The sequence below is a fragment of the Andrographis paniculata genome, unplaced genomic scaffold (assembly GCF_009805555.1).
Source record: "Andrographis paniculata isolate CXL003 unplaced genomic scaffold, ASM980555v1 Contig37END, whole genome shotgun sequence".
Taxonomy (NCBI): Eukaryota; Viridiplantae; Streptophyta; class Magnoliopsida; order Lamiales; family Acanthaceae; genus Andrographis; species Andrographis paniculata.
In genome coordinates this window covers 4989875-5005576 of record NW_026137570.1, presented here as the reverse complement: position 1 = coordinate 5005576, position 15702 = coordinate 4989875, and the positions used below count along the sequence as shown (strand labels likewise).

The following is a 15702-nucleotide window of genomic DNA, read 5'->3' as shown; positions in this document are numbered from 1 at the left end:
AATTATTTAATAATTAAAAAGTTGTTTAATATTTTTTCATTTTTTTTTAAAGTAAATATATATTCAATAGTTTCATTAGATAAATCAAATTTATAGTTATATATTATAAAAAACAATAATATAATATAATATAATATAAAAGTGACTGCCATTATACGCTCAACAAACTTAGCTTGTTCCATCTTCCCAGTAAGCTTGGTTTCCTATTTTTGTGCAGTTTCTCCCCACATAATCGATAAAACCCGGAATTCAAATATAATGGGAAGAACAAGAATAGAATCTCATATCAGGGTTTTTCAACGGGTGGGTGGCAAAATCGCAATCCCATGAATTAATGTCTGTCGGCTTTGCCGATCGATCATGAATACAATAGACGATTGCAATTTCTGTAAATCACTCCAAAGGAAGGAACCGGCTGGGCAGCCAATTGATGATTTCTTAATTTCATGGCTAATTCCATATCTTGTGAAAGTGCAGTAGGGTTGGCCGGTTGGGGAATTAACCCTCAGCTAAACCTAAGACCATCCAGGATATCTCTCCACTGGTAATTAATTAGTATGTTTTTTTTAAAGTTAATTTGATTTTTTCAAACTAGTTTTCTTTGGCCTTGGATGTTTGCATGCTTAATTTGATCCATATAATATGCCTGTCAATTCATTTAATTATTTTTGATGTGATGTTTTACACCAAACAAATCAAATTAAACACTTTCTGTTGCCAGTGCTGTGAATTAATTTAATTTCTTGGTTGGTTCTAGTCAATTATATTAATTGCTTGCTACTTTCTTCATCATAGTTCTGGTTCATGTCTAGCCTATTGCTATTATAATTCATATTCTCATTATGCTGCTGCTTATAAAAAATGGTAAACATCGATCCAATCTTTCGATCATCATTGTTGTTTATTGCATGAATTTCCTTTCCCAGTAAATCAGGAAAGATCAAGTCTCTGGCATCACAGAGCTCAGCATTTTTAACTCAGAAATCATTTAGTGTGTCACGACCGGGCATGGGCATCCATTCATGCGGTAGGAGAGGACTCGGAGGCCCCTTTGTTGTTAGAGCCGAGCAAGTGAGATATCATCTATCTTTCTGTAATAACTTGAGAGAAAGCATGTCCAAATTTCGTATAAATTTATTAAGTAGATGAACCAACTTCTTTCGCATTTTATTGTATTGTATTTAGTTTTAGTGCAAACTTTGTTACATGTAGGAGGACTATTACTCTGTTCTAGGGGTGCCTAAAAATGCAAGCAAGCCAGAGATCAAAAGTGGTGAGTATAACTATTAATTAGTAAGCATTATCATTCTCCATTCTCGATATATTATCATCTTTCTTTCCCTCGAGAAAATTAAAATTTTCATTGCAACAGCCGCATTTCATTTATTTTCTTAGAGTCGGTCGTCTTCCTTCCTTCCTTGGTAATGTTTATAACTTATAAGAATGTTTCTTCTTCAGCATATCGAAAACTTGCCAGGAGCTATCATCCAGATGTGAACAAGTGAGTCCTGTTGGTTCATTATTTAGCTCTCATCTTTAATTTACATACCTTCATGTATACAATAACATCTAAGATTCTTGTATATAAAATGCAGAGAGGCTGATGCAGAACAAAAGTTCAAGGAGATTACCAACGCTTACAAGGTAAAACATAACATTTGATTGGGAATGTTTTGTACAGAAAAATATACAAATAAATTCATTTCTCATATTTGTTTGTCTTTTAAGGATTGAAAGTTAAAAATATATTTATTTCTAAAATTGAATTCTTTACACTACAAACCCAAATTTATATTATTTGTAGTATACAATTTTCTGTTTATCTCACAAAATATTTCAATCATACATTATTTTAATCAAAAGAACACACCCTAAATTTTTTTTCATGAGTATCCATCACCGTCGTCACACCATTCTTTACTATTGGAGAGTTCTAGATATAGAAAATATAATTTTGTAACAGAATTATTATTATTATTATTATTATTATTGAGAACACATGAATAAATGATAATTAATTTTCTATCACACTTTTTAAAACTGTCTTACTAAATTAATCCATTCTCATTCTCCAAATTAATTCCAGTTATCTGTAAGTTTATTTTTTGTTATCATTTTGTCACAATTCCATTTTCTATATCAAACACATCTCTAGTTAAAGATTGTTTACTTATGATGCTATTGCAGTACATGTAAAAACTGATCCTTTTTCTTAACAGGTTTTATCAGATGATGAGAAACGTTCCAACTATGACAATTATGGAAAGGCTGCAGGTTTTAATGGTGGTTCTGGCATGGGTGTGGGTATGGGGGTAAGTATTTTTGCTATTGAATGTACATAAACCCAACACCTATGCTATGAACATATCTAAAGTATTAATTTGGGGAGTTGTAGTATTCTCATATCTGGTATAATGACAGGATTTCAGCTACTCATTCGATCTCTACAACTCATTATTAAAAGGCATGGGAATGGGCGTAACATCCTCCCCCGCCATGGGAGGGGAAGACTTGGTCTATAATCTGGTTCTGGATTTCAAAGAAGCCATATTCGGCACTGAGAAAGAGATGGAAATAACTCATCTTGAGAGCTGCAGCAGCTGTAACGGATCAGGATCGGCACCCGGAGCAGAGCTGTCAAAATGCAGCGCCTGCGATGGCCAAGGGAAGGTTTTGTCGTCGGCAAAGACTCATCTAGGCCTATTTCAACAAGTGTCGCCATGTTCGACCTGCAATGGAGCTGGAGAAATACCATCTACTCCTTGCAGTACATGTGGAGGGGGCGGCCGGATAAGCAAGTCAAAGAGCATTAACTTGAAAGTTCCGGCTGGGGTTGATTCCGGTTGCCGCTTGAGGGTCAAGTCACAAGGAAATGCTGGGATTAGAGGAGGCCCTTCTGGCAATGTTTTCGTTGTCATAAATGTTCTTCCGGATTCTGTCCTAAAGCGCAATGGCGCCAACATCCTTTATATATGCAAGGTTTCTTATACTGATGCGATATTAGGGACAACGGTGATGGTACCTACTTTGGATGGGGTGGCGGAGCTTGAAATTCCAGCTGGCACACAGCCGTGGACAACCTTAGTTATGGCTAACAAAGGCGCGCCTTTTTTAAACAAGACAGACGCGAGGGGTGACCAGCTGGTTAAAGTACAGGTTGAGATACCGAAAGAGCTAAGCTTCGAGGAGATGGCGCGCGTTGAAGAACTCGCGAAAATGATGCACGAGGCCAATGCCGCTAGCAGTGTCAGCTAAATCCAACAGTTTTCTAACATCGTATATGGTTGGTTTATTTGAGTGTAGAATTTCGAATACTTTTTTCATGAGATTGGGAAGTGGCCTCTGTGTTCCATTAGAATCTCCATTGATGATCGATCACACAAGTGAGTATTTGAGAGCTAACTTCTTTTTTTTTTTTCAAATTAAAAAACTATGTATATATACATATTGTGAATTCTCTTGCAGAAGCTCCTGCCCTGCAGATTGAGGAATTCCTCAGAGGTTTCTCATCGTCAAATACTTTGTGATGACCAAAGCAAGAATCATCTTCACCCACCATTTCTGCCCCTTGAGTGAAATGGATCCACCACACATCAATCTGTTGTCATGATATGTGCACTCTGGCTGCTTCCTGTAAATTAAATAGATTCCAGATCACTCTACAGAATCATTTAATTTAATTTAGTTTAGTTTAGTTTAATCAGACCTGGAAGAGCAGAAGGAGACGACATAGTCGGCGCCGGAGCAGGTGAATATACTGGTGGGGTCATCGTACGCATAACTGTAAGCCGTGGGGCACGCGCGCTTGAACTTCTGCGAGTAATACGTGGGGCGGCACGTGACCGGATTCCCATATGCACCCCGGCAGCAATACTCGTCGGTGTTGAACACGTCACACGCGCTCCGGCAGCCCACGACCCTTCCTCCGTTGCCTTTCACGGCCAGCTCCGGCGGGCAACTGCGCCGTAAATCAGAGCTGCATCCCACCACGCTGCAATTCCCCTTGCCGTTGATCGGCGTCACGACCATCGGCAAATTGAAGCCGTCGACGAGGCTGACGTCGTAGAAGTCAGTGGTTGTCAGGGTGAACTCAGCCAGTGAGGCCGGCGGCTTGCCGGAGGCCGAGCACTTGAGGGATGGGCCGCAGTCGCCGGTGAGGCACGAACCGTTGCCGGTCTGGTCGAAGTTGCAGTTGGACCGGCCCCATATCCGACCGCTCCACCCAACCGGGGCTCTGAAGACAATGCTTTGGCCGGTTTTAAGGGAGCCGCTGCTGCCGCCGTTCTCAGCGTCGCCGGGCATCACCGCCGGCCAGACTGGTTCCCGGCAGTAGTTTACAATTGTAAACGTTCTGAGACATTCGGACGGATCAAATCCTGTAGTAGTGAAAGGAAAATTAGTAGAATCAGTTAGTTTGTTCCATTACTCAATTCAGACATTTGTGGATAGCTGACCTGACAGTACAAGTAGAAAGAAAAGCAATGCTGCTGCAGCAAGAGATTGATTTGGGCATTCCATTATCATCATCGATCAGGGTTTAATCTCAAGGTTTAAAAATCGCAGACCGTTTCAGCTGGCTATAAGTGAGGATCAACAAGAGATTAAAAATAAAAGAAATAAGAAAAACGAATGATTGTGGAAGAGGAAGTTTCCAAGAATGAAAAAGGTAAGTTTACTTTCTGAAAAAGGAGAGAATGATTCTTTTCCTTATTGATTCGTGGAAGCCATCGGCCATGGAAGTGGAGCAAGTCAGCCTGCCTGCGTGCACAGATTAAAAAATATCAAATGTTTATTCACGGATAGGATAGGATACAAAGCTTCATCCCAACTCTCAGTACAAAACCACAATAGCAATCGCCATCGCCATTGCATTCATTACAAACAAGCCAAGTAAATAACATCATCCCCATCTCCAAGGCCCAGCTGGTGATGGATTCTATAATCTTCTCGTGGTATTATTATTCACTAGTTGGCTTCTTGGGTTTTGCAGCTCTCTCTCTCTCGCTCTCTCTCTCTCTGAATATATATATACATCCCCAATTTTACTTTGGTTTGCTTCAATTGACATTGAGAATAATAAAAGAGCAGAGACAGACCTTTTTACCTTCCCAATTCGCTCAGCCTCAGCTGGCCTCGCATTTAATTCTAATTTTACTTTTAGGGCGCACTGTTTTTAACAATGGGGGAGGCGAGGCGTTTGATCTGTAAATAAAACTAATATATTATTTAAAATTAAGTATTAATTTAAATTTTTATTTAAATATTGATATTGTAAATAAAATAAATTATTTTTATTAAAGATTATATCAATATAAAATTTAATTGTATAAGAAAATATTTTTAATATTTAATTTAATTGATTATTTTATAAAATTATTATTTTTTTAAAAAATATTCTTAATCAAATAACTCCAATCCATTTTTAGAGTGGAGTTCTGTAGCATTTTGTGGTATTTGGTGTATTTTTGTTTTTGTTTTTTTTTTTTTTTTTTTTTGGTGTATTGTGCAATTTTTATTTTTTAAAATGATGATATATAATTGTTACGTATGAAATTTATAATTAAATCCAAGTTAAAAAGAAAAATGGGCCTACAATTGGGTTTGTTGGACTGATCAAGGGGTGTTGCGAAGAAATCAGGTGAAATAGACGTATTTCTAAGAAAATAGCGGGTCGGAAGGTCCGCAGGTCTGAAAGTCCGCAAGTCGGAAAGTCCACAGGTCGGAAGGTCCGCAGGTCGGGTGATCCATAAGGCGGAAAGTCTGCGAGTAGGACGGTTTACAAGTCGGATAGTCTGCAGGTCGGGTGGTCAGTGGGTCGGACGATATACAAGTCGAAAGGTATGTGGTTGGGCCAACAAGGCGGATAGTCTGTAAATCGGGAGGTTTGCGGCTGGACCAACAAGTCGGGTGGTTTGCAAGTCGGGAGGTTTGCGGCTGGACCAATAAGTCGGAAGGTTTGCGGCTGGACCAATAAGTCGGAAGGTTTGCGATCGGACAAAAAAGACAGAAGGTTTGCAGTCGAACCAACAAAGCGTAAGGTCTGCGGTCAGTCCAAAAAGGCGAAAGGTTTGCGGTCAGACCAACAAGGCGGAAGGTCTGCGGTCGGTCCAAGAAGTTGGATACTGTTGAGAGCGAGTGAGAGTAATAATTCGGTCGGCTGGAGACACGTGTCAGCAGAAGAAGAGTTAGCATACGGTTGAAAAAGAGGTGTTGTAACCCGGTTTCCAGTACCGTTTCTAAAGAGTATTTAATGATTGAGATTTGCAACTGACAAGGTATCTTTAATCATCTTCAAAACGACGACAAAGTCAGTGATTCGAGGATCATCATTTTAAATTTCCAGTATTTTAATTTCCAGTTTGTTTTTTTAGAAATTCCTAATCTCAGGCGATAAATATATCAAATTCGAAGATAATTTTCTATTTTCGGATTTTACTTTTTATTTGTTGAAAAAATACGTCAACAATAATATTATATTTTATAAAGTTATATGTAATTTAACATTTTTTTTTTAAAAATAATGTATAATTTTATTTTTTTTTAAAAAATAATATATTATAATTTTATTTTTTTAAAATTATTTTATTTGTAATAGTTATTAATTATAAATATTAATTTTCATATACGAAATTTTTAAATAAACAATAAATTATTTATGTATGGATTATAATGTATAAAATAAATTAAAATTGAAGTATAATTTATAAATATAAAAAATTATATAAAGAATAATATATAAAGAATATATTTTTAAAGTAAAAATTAAAATATATGATTGAATTAAAATCAACAGTATTTTTACTATAGCTACTGCAAAAATAAAATGAAAAATTAAAGATAATCTAAATTAAATCTAACAGAAGAAAATATTTTTATATTAATGCAATATAGTTCACGAACACAAACTAATTATAAATAAATAATATTCAAATTCTTTTTTTTACAAATAATAGGTAGTAAAAAACACATGTTATTTGTATATATTTTTAAAATTTTAATTCTGTGCACTATAATGATATCAAATGAATCTGTAAATAATAAATGCTCAAAATCCAAAAAGAAAGAATTTAAAAGGGAAGAAAATAATTAAAAAAGGGAAAAGTCGGCGCGCCATCTGAACCTCCGCCGACCAAATAATTGCTGCTTCCGTCTCCGACGTTTTCCCATCACCCACTTTTCTTGAATCTTGGGTTCTCCCCTTTCAATTTTGATCCATCCATCCATATAAATCTGTATAGATTTACATTCGTACGTGTTCTTTGTATTCTGATCTTATCCACTATATAGAGAGGGAGACCGTACTCGACACCCCACCTCTCTCTCTCTCTATCCTTGCTCTGTCTGACCCATTATTCTTCGCTTCAATTTTAATCTCTTCTTTTTTTTCGAGGGTTCTTCCGCGATTTTTTTGGGTAAAGCGGAAGATCGCTTCTTTTCAATTGATTTGATCTAATTTTTATAAATTTTTATTCTTAATCTTGGGAAATTATGGGGGTTTTGGTTGTTGAATCGAACAGGGATTTTAGTCGCCCTGAGGGAAGTTCTGCTGATAATGATTTCAAAGATAAGAAAAAGAAACATCGGTCTAGAAAATCTAAGCAGCCTATATCCGGTAATCTTTCTCTCTTCAAATTTTTAGTTGAAGGATTCGGTGCTATGTGCTTTGCACAGTTACTATCTTTTGTGTTTTCTTCTTTTAATGTATGTTGGGGGTGGGAAGATCATTTTGCCTTACCATCATTAATCGGAGTATTTGTAGGTCGAATTTTAAGGTTATGGCCGATGGTAATGAACTTGCTCAGAATTGCAATTTGTGATTGTGATAGTAGATTTTTCTACTTTTAAGTTGGTTTAGAAAGTCCAATCAAGGTGCATTTTGTTCTTTGATGATACCTCTCTGTTTAGCCATTGATTCAAAACTTGGAAGTACAAATCTAGTGGAAGTGGATGTTTGTAAGATATCCTTCACCTGTTAGTGTGTAATTAGCTACCTTGGATTCTAATTGAATGATTTAATGTTTCTGAAACTGCTTGTTGCTTTGTATTTAGGTTCCTTGTATTGTGTGGTTTCGTATTCTTTTCTTTTTTAAGATAATTATGTTTGTCAGCTGTGATACTTGTTGCAGGCACTAGTTATGAAAGTGAGATTTGTGGGGATTCTTCTGACTTGCAGGGAGAGAGCACTTCATCAGATCATGTTGTTTTGAATGGAAATTGTCAACTGCCTGAACAATACGACACCGTGACTCATCATGTGGGAGTAAATGGGCATCATCAAGTGCCCAAAGAAGGAAAGGCAGGTGTAGACTTGGACACGAGTTTGTGTCAGTATGCAAACGAACATATTGTGGATGCACATCAGCAAAATCGGCAGGTGCACTCTTGCTATGAGTCGAAGGAGGCTGCAGTTGCCAGCGAAGATACTGTTGGACCTACCATAGTGGCTAGGCCTATTGATTTCCAAGGACATAGAAAATGTTTTCCTCCGCATCTATCTATGGAAGCTGTTTCCGAAGCATTGAAGGTTTTTATTACGGTTCTTTACTATGTAAATCTCATGATTTTCTTTACTAAGGATATTAAATACAACTACTATTTAAATCAAAACTTAAAAAGCCAAACACACCATTGGTACTACCTTTTCAGGTCCCAATTCTATTGTTTTTTTTCTTATGCAGAGTGGTAAGTTATTGAAAGCTGTATTTCGTGTCAATGCTCACAATAAACTTGAGGTTTGTAACTTGTTCACTTTCCATCTGTAGCGATTGCCGTTTGTATTAAATGAAACTCTTATGATCTTTGATTTTAGGCATACTGCAAAATTGATGGCTTCCAAACTGATGTTCTCATTAATGGTGTTGTGGCTCAGAACAGAGCTGTAAGTGTTTCTTCCGACTTATTACTTATTTTAGTATCGTTTACTTGCAGTCAATACCGAACCCGGTAGATGGGAATGGGGTCACAGGACCCTACTTGATTTTAACTTTTTTAATTGATAAAAGATTTATCATCAAGGGATTTTTTATTGTTTGTATTTAAGAACTCTGATTTATAATATTAAATGTACAATTTTCTCTGAAATGATATACATCCACAGCTCATTCTTCATTTAAAATATCACTTCCAATAACTAATTATTACATTAGAAGAGAAAAAAAAGATTTTCTTAAGAATGCTGTAAATAATATTGTAATGTAAATGTTTTCAATGTAAGAAAAATGGAAAGACAATTCTGATTTCAAAGCTTGTGTTGTAATAGAACCTTATTAAAATTTTCCATTTATTATTTCATCTAGATCCACCACTGCTTGCTTATTCTTACTATTGATCAGTCAGCCATTTACATTCTTTTTTGTCTCGACTTCTCTTTAACTGGACCTGTAGTATGTCAGTAACCATTTGTGTATTTCTCCTTTTATAACTTAAATCTTTTGTCTCTATAGGAAGCAGAGGATTTTATTGTCTACCAGATTGCATATGCATGCACATGAATTCTGACTTATACTACCAACTGTTTTTTCGATTGTGTTTTTTTAATATTTACTCATGCGTTGAACTCTAAGATATATATGGTTTATTAAAACTGAAGCTTTGATGTTTATAGATTGAAGGAGACACTGTTGCGGTAGTCATTGATCCTCCATCTCTATGGCCTAGAATGAAAGGCTCAAATGAAATACCGAATAGTTCAGCATCTCAGAACAGTCGTCGTGATGCCATTGTACATGTTCCAGATTGTTCCATTGTTGCAAACAAGTTGCATCCTGAGAGTGAGATTGTGTTGCCCAGTAATGGCGAAAATGGCCACGAGGACAGTATGTATTACGACTGTGCATCATCTTATGGAGCACCGCCAGATAATGGTTTTATGGGGGAAGTGCTAGATAACACTTACGCTCGCGGCTGTGAACCTTGCTCACCTGCTGCTAAAGGGAAATATCATAGTGAGTCATGTGATTCAGTAAATGTATCGGAAAAGTTGCGCTTCTTCACAACTCTATATCCATCAAAACGTCCAACAGGTAGAGTTATTTCTATTATTGAGAAATCTCTTCGACGGGACAATGTTGTCGGTTTTTTGAGTGTGAAACAGTGGATTTACAACAGAGAGAAAAGAAAGAATTCCAGGAAGAACAAAATTCAGTCAGACCTCAGTTATGGGTATGTTTTTCTGTCGCCAAATGATCCTAAATTTACCAAAATGATGTTATCTGTAAGGAACTTGCCTGAAAGCCTAAAAAAGAGACTTGGAGCTGGTGATACAACAATTGAGACAGATCTGGTTGCAGCAAAAGTCATTGATTGGTCTGAAGAAAGTTATATTCCAGATGCATCAGTCATTCAAATTTTTGGAAGGGGAAGCGATGTCAAAGCTCAGCTTACTTCAATTTTATTTGAAAATGCTATAGATGCTTCTGAATTTTCTCCTGAAGTGCTTTCATGTATTCCCCAAGCCCCTCTAGAAGTACCACCGGAGGAACTACAATGCAGAAGGGATCATAGAAAATTGTGTGTCTTTACCATCGATCCTGCCAGTGCTACTGATCTTGATGATGCATTGTCAGTCGAAAAATTAGCAAGTGGTGATTTTAGGGTGGGAGTCCACATTGCAGATGTTTCGTATTTTGTGTCACCTGATTCAGCTCTAGATATGGATGCACAGATCCGATCAACCAGTGTCTATTTATTGCAGCGGAAATTGCCGATGCTGCCTTCTGTGCTCTCAGATAATTTAGCATCACTCAATCCTGGAATTGATAAACTAGCGTTTTCCATATTTTGGGACATCAATTCTGCCGGTGAAGTTTTAGATCGATGGATTGGCCGCACCATTATCCAGTCATGTTGTAAGCTTTCTTATGATCATGCACAGCAAATGATTGATGACACCTTTGATTTCAAGGATTCAAAAAGTCTGATGGTTAATCAATGGCCTAAATTGTATGGCAAGTTTGCATGGTCTGATGTAATTAAATCGGTGAAAACCCTCCATGAAATATCAAAAGTTTTGAGGGAAAATCGGTTGAAAGATGGGGCTGTGTTGCTTGAAACCCCGAAAATATCCTTCTTGTTTGATGAGGAAGGCATGCCATACGACAGTGTACTCTCTGTGCGGAGGGATTCAAATTATCTTGTGGAGGAGTTCATGTTGTTAGCTAATAGAACAGCTGCGGAAGTGATCACTCGAGCTTACCCAACTACTGCTCTCTTAAGAAGGCACCCTGAACCAAATGCAAGAAAACTTAAGGATTTTGAAGCCTTCTGCCATAAACATGGTCTAAAATTGGATACTTCATCCTCGGAAAAACTCAACCGATCTCTGGAGCAAATCAAGAGGGAACTTTCACATGACTCAATTTTGTTCGACATACTAATGTCTTATGCTGCAAGACCAATGCAGCTGGCTTCCTACTTTTGCAGTGGAGATTCAAAGGATGCAAGTGATCTTTCGCACTATGCTCTGGCTGTTCCTCTATTCACACACTTCACTTCTCCTTTGAGACGATATCCTGATATTGTGGTGCACCGTACATTGGCTGCTGCTTTAGAAGCTGAAGATGCTTGCTTGAAATGTAGAAGAACACCACATAGCCCAACCGAGGAGGTAGCCTTAACCAGATGCTTCTCTGGTTTGTGCTTCGTGGAAGATGTAGCAAAATCTACCCAAGCCCAAGAAGCATTGTCGGCTGCTGCATCAAAGTATAGAGTTCCGTGCACAGAAACTCTCGCTGATGTGGCAGCACATTGTAATGAGAAGAAGTTGGCCGCTAGGCATGTGAAGGATGCAATAGATAAACTCTACATGTGGGTGTTGCTTAAAAAGAACAAGGTATGCCTTTTTAATATTCCTTACTGTTCGTGGAGTTTAATTTGGTAGTTTCTTTATATTCTAATTATAATGCTTGTGAAGTAACGATGTCACTTACGGTTAAACTTTGTTGGGCTTTTGTAATTTGATATTTCAATTAATATTGTTGTCATCTTTCTGCTTACACATCTGAATCTCCACTACTTTACCTTTTTATATAGTTTTATCGTCGCATCCCTATAAGACTTGTGCTGTCTGATAATGTGTTGGAGAAATTTTTCTTTTTCGTTACAAATCTTGTGGCAATTCAACACCTCTCAATAGTTGACCATGATCTGTAGCTCTTACACTGTTGTACTGACCTTTAAATGTCTTTTCTAGATAATGAAATACAAAGGGGTGCATAATTTAGCTGTTTCTTGCTCTTTTCGCAGATACTGTGTTCAGAGGCCCGAGTTTTGGGTCTTGGACCTCGGTTCATGTCTGTATACATTCCCAAGCTAGCTGTAAGCATCTTATGGTTTTGTGCACGATTGATTTATTTACCATCTGCTTGATGTGAAAGTATATAATGCTCACTCTACTTTGTAGATTGAGCGACGGATATACTATGATGAAGTGGAAGGCTTGATAGTGCAGTGGCTCGAAGCAACATCAACGTTGGTGTTGTCCCAATCTTCACATAAGCGGCTGGGCCGGAGAAGTAGCCCGGGTAAATGTAAGACACTTGAGGAAGCTGTCCTGATTGTTAATCCAGCAGATCCTAATCTGGAATCAAAATCATCCCAAGATTTTGAGGGAGGTGAAGGCGAGCCCAAAACATGTGGGGATGAACCTGCTTTTTTCCCTCTCACTATTCATCTTCTTTCAACAATTCCTGTGGCGCTTCATGCTGTTGGTGGGGATGACGGGCCACTCGACATTGTCGCTAGGTTGTATGTCAGTTCGTACTTCCACCAACTGTAAGGTTGATGAACTTATCTACAACAGTGAGATGTTTAACAGTCGAAGGAGTTGAAGAAATGGTCTCTTAAATGCATGGTTGTTTTGTCGGTAAGGATAATGTACAGGTAGGCGGGGACAACAGACACAGTCCACAAGGAATTAACATAAGTCGTATAGCCATGTCTAATTGCTGTTTCTTTTTGGGAGGGAGGGTGGGTCTGTTTTTGTTGGCCACCTTCATCCCATCCTGGTTTGATGACTTATCTTACTTAATTAGCCTTTATTGTCCCTACTGAATCGATCTTTTTATCGGGTGGAGAATAAGGCATTCTATTTACTTCTTTTGTGGCTATGACATCTTTTTACATAGACTATGTGTGTATGGTGTGTGTGTCTGTTTTTGGGGGCAGTGGCAGTGGAGAACAAGTAATTTCTGTGCTCTTCAATAAACTCTCTGTGAAACTGCTACTCAATGGATTGGCACTGTTCAATGTTGTGATGAATTTGATTGACAACTTAGTTTTTGTAAGATTTCTTGTCTTTAATAGCAGCAGCAGTTACAAACATTGCATTATCATCATTCTCATACCAATGGCAGATTTGGCAACGGACAAATAAGAAACAGTCAGCTCAGTGTCTATACCAAACAGCATTGTTGGATTCTTTTTGTTACAACTTTACATGTCTCAATAGATGCTTACATCAAAAACCTTTCTGCACACGTACTTGCTAACCCGAGTCGATATTATCAACCAAGGAATGATCCCAACCTGCAATCGAATGAGCTGAGCCAAATTAAATACTGAAGAATATGCATTACATTAACACAATAAGTCTCAATAATTCCCCCCAACATATTGCTTGGCTCCAACAATGTTCATGTGATAAAAAAACAATCCATACGTTCACATTACACATCTACTCTTTGGTGTTAAATTAATCATTGGCGAAAAAGAGCATGTTTTAACTTCATTTTCCAAAGGCAAACAAGCACAGCTGTGGCTATGACCTCGCTAAACAAGAAGGGTGCAGTTATCATATATAGGGGTGGCAAACTAATTGAGTTTCAACTGTCTCACCATAACATTGCCGTCCACAGATCCCCCTGACCTCCAAGATAATAGCTTGCCTGCAACAGAAGTGGACTACTAAGTGAAAAAAACTCTTTTCATTTTCATTATTGAACGATGTTTGGACTTTCACTGCGAGCGTGTGAATCAAGGATATTCAAGAAACTAAGCTTGAGTAGTGAACATGTCAAGCAATCCGAAAATTGCAAAATAGAAAAAAAGAAATACCTAAGGGTTGCACAAGTTGTTTGGATATCATAGCAACTGGAGACCGCCAAAACAGCATGATAATTGAAACATATGTAAGAACCTTCAAAAGAAACAAATGCAAAAAATTCAATGAATCTAAAGATATCAAGTAAAGCAACTCTCAATCATCCAAGGCCTTTATGAGTGACCTTTAGTATCAGCAAGGGCCTTCCATACTTATTGTACGAAGCTTTTATATACTTCTCATTCATTTCTTGAACTGCAATCATAGGAAGAGTGCTCTGAGAATTGCAAGCAATCAATGAACGACAAACATTATTTACCATAAAATGATATCAGTGACTGGATAGAGGATGGAATTTGAGACTTATGGTTTATAACAAATCATCACTGGATATAATTTAATGAAGTAGCCTTAGCCTTATATCTCTAAGTGTGCTAATACCGACAAGCTGAAAAGGCAACTATACACCGATATGTCAAATCTCCTTGTAGATTCCACCACACTGGCAACCATGTAAGATCTTATTGTACCTAAACACCACATATATTCCAAAACAAATACTTGTAGTGTGAAGGAAGCTTTTGAATTATATAACCATGTGACAGTTAACGGTGGCAATCAGTCAACAACACACAATTTTTAAATGACAGGAAGCAAGATTAAAGTAAAAATAAGCATTTCCTACATTTGGCAAGTTCTTTCTCCTTTGATGCAGCCATCCTTCTTAACTTTGCAGCCTGTGCAAATGTCGATGGCCTGAAATTAGCAATTTTAGCAAGAAACATCAATAAAATAGAGACATTATTTGACTCGGAGAAAACAATATGTTATATTTAACATAGATGCATAATGCCTAATGGTATTAATATAAGTCCAAATTATAGAGAGCTGTATATCTTTTCATAAACAATCTTTCATTATCCTAAGAACACAAAATTGGATCAAATAATTGTCAATCCAGGATTAGAGCAAATTCCGCAAAATTGCACTCTTACTGTGTCAAGGAACCGGCCTCTTTCAGCAGCTGATTAATCTCTTCTCGCAATCGAGCTTCCACACCACCCGATAATTTCTACGAAATACCCAAAAATTTAGAAAAATAGGAACACCAACGCACTACCCAATGCTTCAATTAATTCAATTGGATCCAATTAGAGAGAGAGTAAACAATAACGAAGAGGAAAGAACCTTCTTTGTGTAGGATTCGACGTATAAGGCGGCATATTGGAAAGAGAATACCAAGACGAAAATGGCTGGAGCTGCCATGGATTTTTCTTCTTCCATCGTTCCCCTTCTGTTAACCTCTGCGTTCTATGTGATGCAGTTATTATTCATCAGACCAGGAGGTATATTGTAGAGCTACGGTATGGAACCGCCGGTTTACAGGTTTCCGAACCGGCGGTTACGGTTCGAACCAAAATCGGACACAAACAGAACCAAAATCGTCGTATCGGTTTTGGTTTGTGATTTTGTCGAATCGTAAATTGCCGGTTCGACCATTAATTTTAATATTTTTTTTTATTGAATCTTACCGCATTAGAGCGAAGTGAAGGAGGAGGAGAAAAAGGAGGAGAAAGAAAAAACAAGAGAGAAAAAAGGAAAGAAACTGAGAAAAAGAAGAACGCATGCCGTGGCTGGACTCTGGATCTGGCCCCGTAAATTAT

General features: G+C 37.6%; 4 protein-coding genes across 7 annotated transcripts; 2 read left to right on the top strand and 2 right to left on the bottom strand.

Moving 5' to 3' along the window:
* Window positions 1-201: 201 nt before the first annotated feature.
* On the top strand, window positions 202-3576 carry LOC127250121 (chaperone protein dnaJ A6, chloroplastic-like). 2 transcript variants are annotated; one of them, XR_007838541.1, is made up of 8 exons: window positions 202-544; window positions 927-1071; window positions 1213-1273; window positions 1459-1501; window positions 1596-1644; window positions 2220-2312; window positions 2422-3383; window positions 3466-3576. XR_007838541.1 is itself a non-coding variant. In XM_051273279.1 (7 exons), the coding sequence occupies exons 1-7, from the start codon at window positions 447-449 to the stop codon at window positions 3253-3255; spliced, it is 1323 nt and encodes a 440-aa protein (XP_051129236.1). In that variant the 5' UTR covers window positions 202-446; the 3' UTR covers window positions 3256-3393. The 2 variants fall into 2 exon arrangements, 1 of the variants encoding a protein (XP_051129236.1); XM_051273279.1 differs by lacking the exon at window positions 3466-3576 and having other exon boundaries at window positions 2422-3393.
* LOC127250122 (pathogenesis-related thaumatin-like protein 3.5) lies at window positions 3336-5120 on the bottom strand. 2 transcript variants are annotated; one of them, XM_051273281.1, is made up of 5 exons: window positions 5105-5120; window positions 4677-5016; window positions 4455-4577; window positions 3707-4376; window positions 3336-3631 (listed from the first exon to the last, which is right to left on the bottom strand). In XM_051273281.1, exons 3-5 carry the CDS (start codon window positions 4525-4527, stop codon window positions 3496-3498), a joined length of 879 nt encoding a protein of 292 aa, XP_051129238.1. In that variant the 5' UTR covers window positions 4528-4577; window positions 4677-5016; window positions 5105-5120; the 3' UTR covers window positions 3336-3495. The 2 variants fall into 2 exon arrangements, with proteins under 2 accessions (XP_051129238.1, XP_051129237.1); XM_051273280.1 differs by lacking the exon at window positions 5105-5120 and having other exon boundaries at window positions 4677-5045.
* A 1987-nt stretch (window positions 5121-7107) lies between these two features.
* On the top strand, window positions 7108-13091 carry LOC127250248 (DIS3-like exonuclease 2). 2 transcript variants are annotated; one of them, XM_051273425.1, is made up of 7 exons: window positions 7109-7612; window positions 8127-8524; window positions 8679-8732; window positions 8810-8878; window positions 9605-11830; window positions 12244-12315; window positions 12401-13091. In XM_051273425.1, exons 1-7 carry the CDS (start codon window positions 7489-7491, stop codon window positions 12773-12775), a joined length of 3318 nt encoding a protein of 1105 aa, XP_051129382.1. In that variant the 5' UTR covers window positions 7109-7488; the 3' UTR covers window positions 12776-13091. The 2 variants fall into 2 exon arrangements, with proteins under 2 accessions (XP_051129384.1, XP_051129382.1); XM_051273427.1 differs by lacking the exon at window positions 8679-8732 and having other exon boundaries at window positions 7108-7612.
* Window positions 13092-13369: 278 nt separating this feature from the next.
* LOC127250249 (protein GET1) lies at window positions 13370-15480 on the bottom strand. Its single transcript, XM_051273428.1, has 7 exons — window positions 15227-15480; window positions 15034-15110; window positions 14724-14794; window positions 14223-14293; window positions 14053-14134; window positions 13834-13883; window positions 13370-13524 (listed from the first exon to the last, which is right to left on the bottom strand). The coding sequence occupies exons 1-7, from the start codon at window positions 15320-15322 to the stop codon at window positions 13441-13443; spliced, it is 531 nt and encodes a 176-aa protein (XP_051129385.1). The 5' UTR covers window positions 15323-15480; the 3' UTR covers window positions 13370-13440.
* Window positions 15481-15702: the final 222 nt, after the last annotated feature.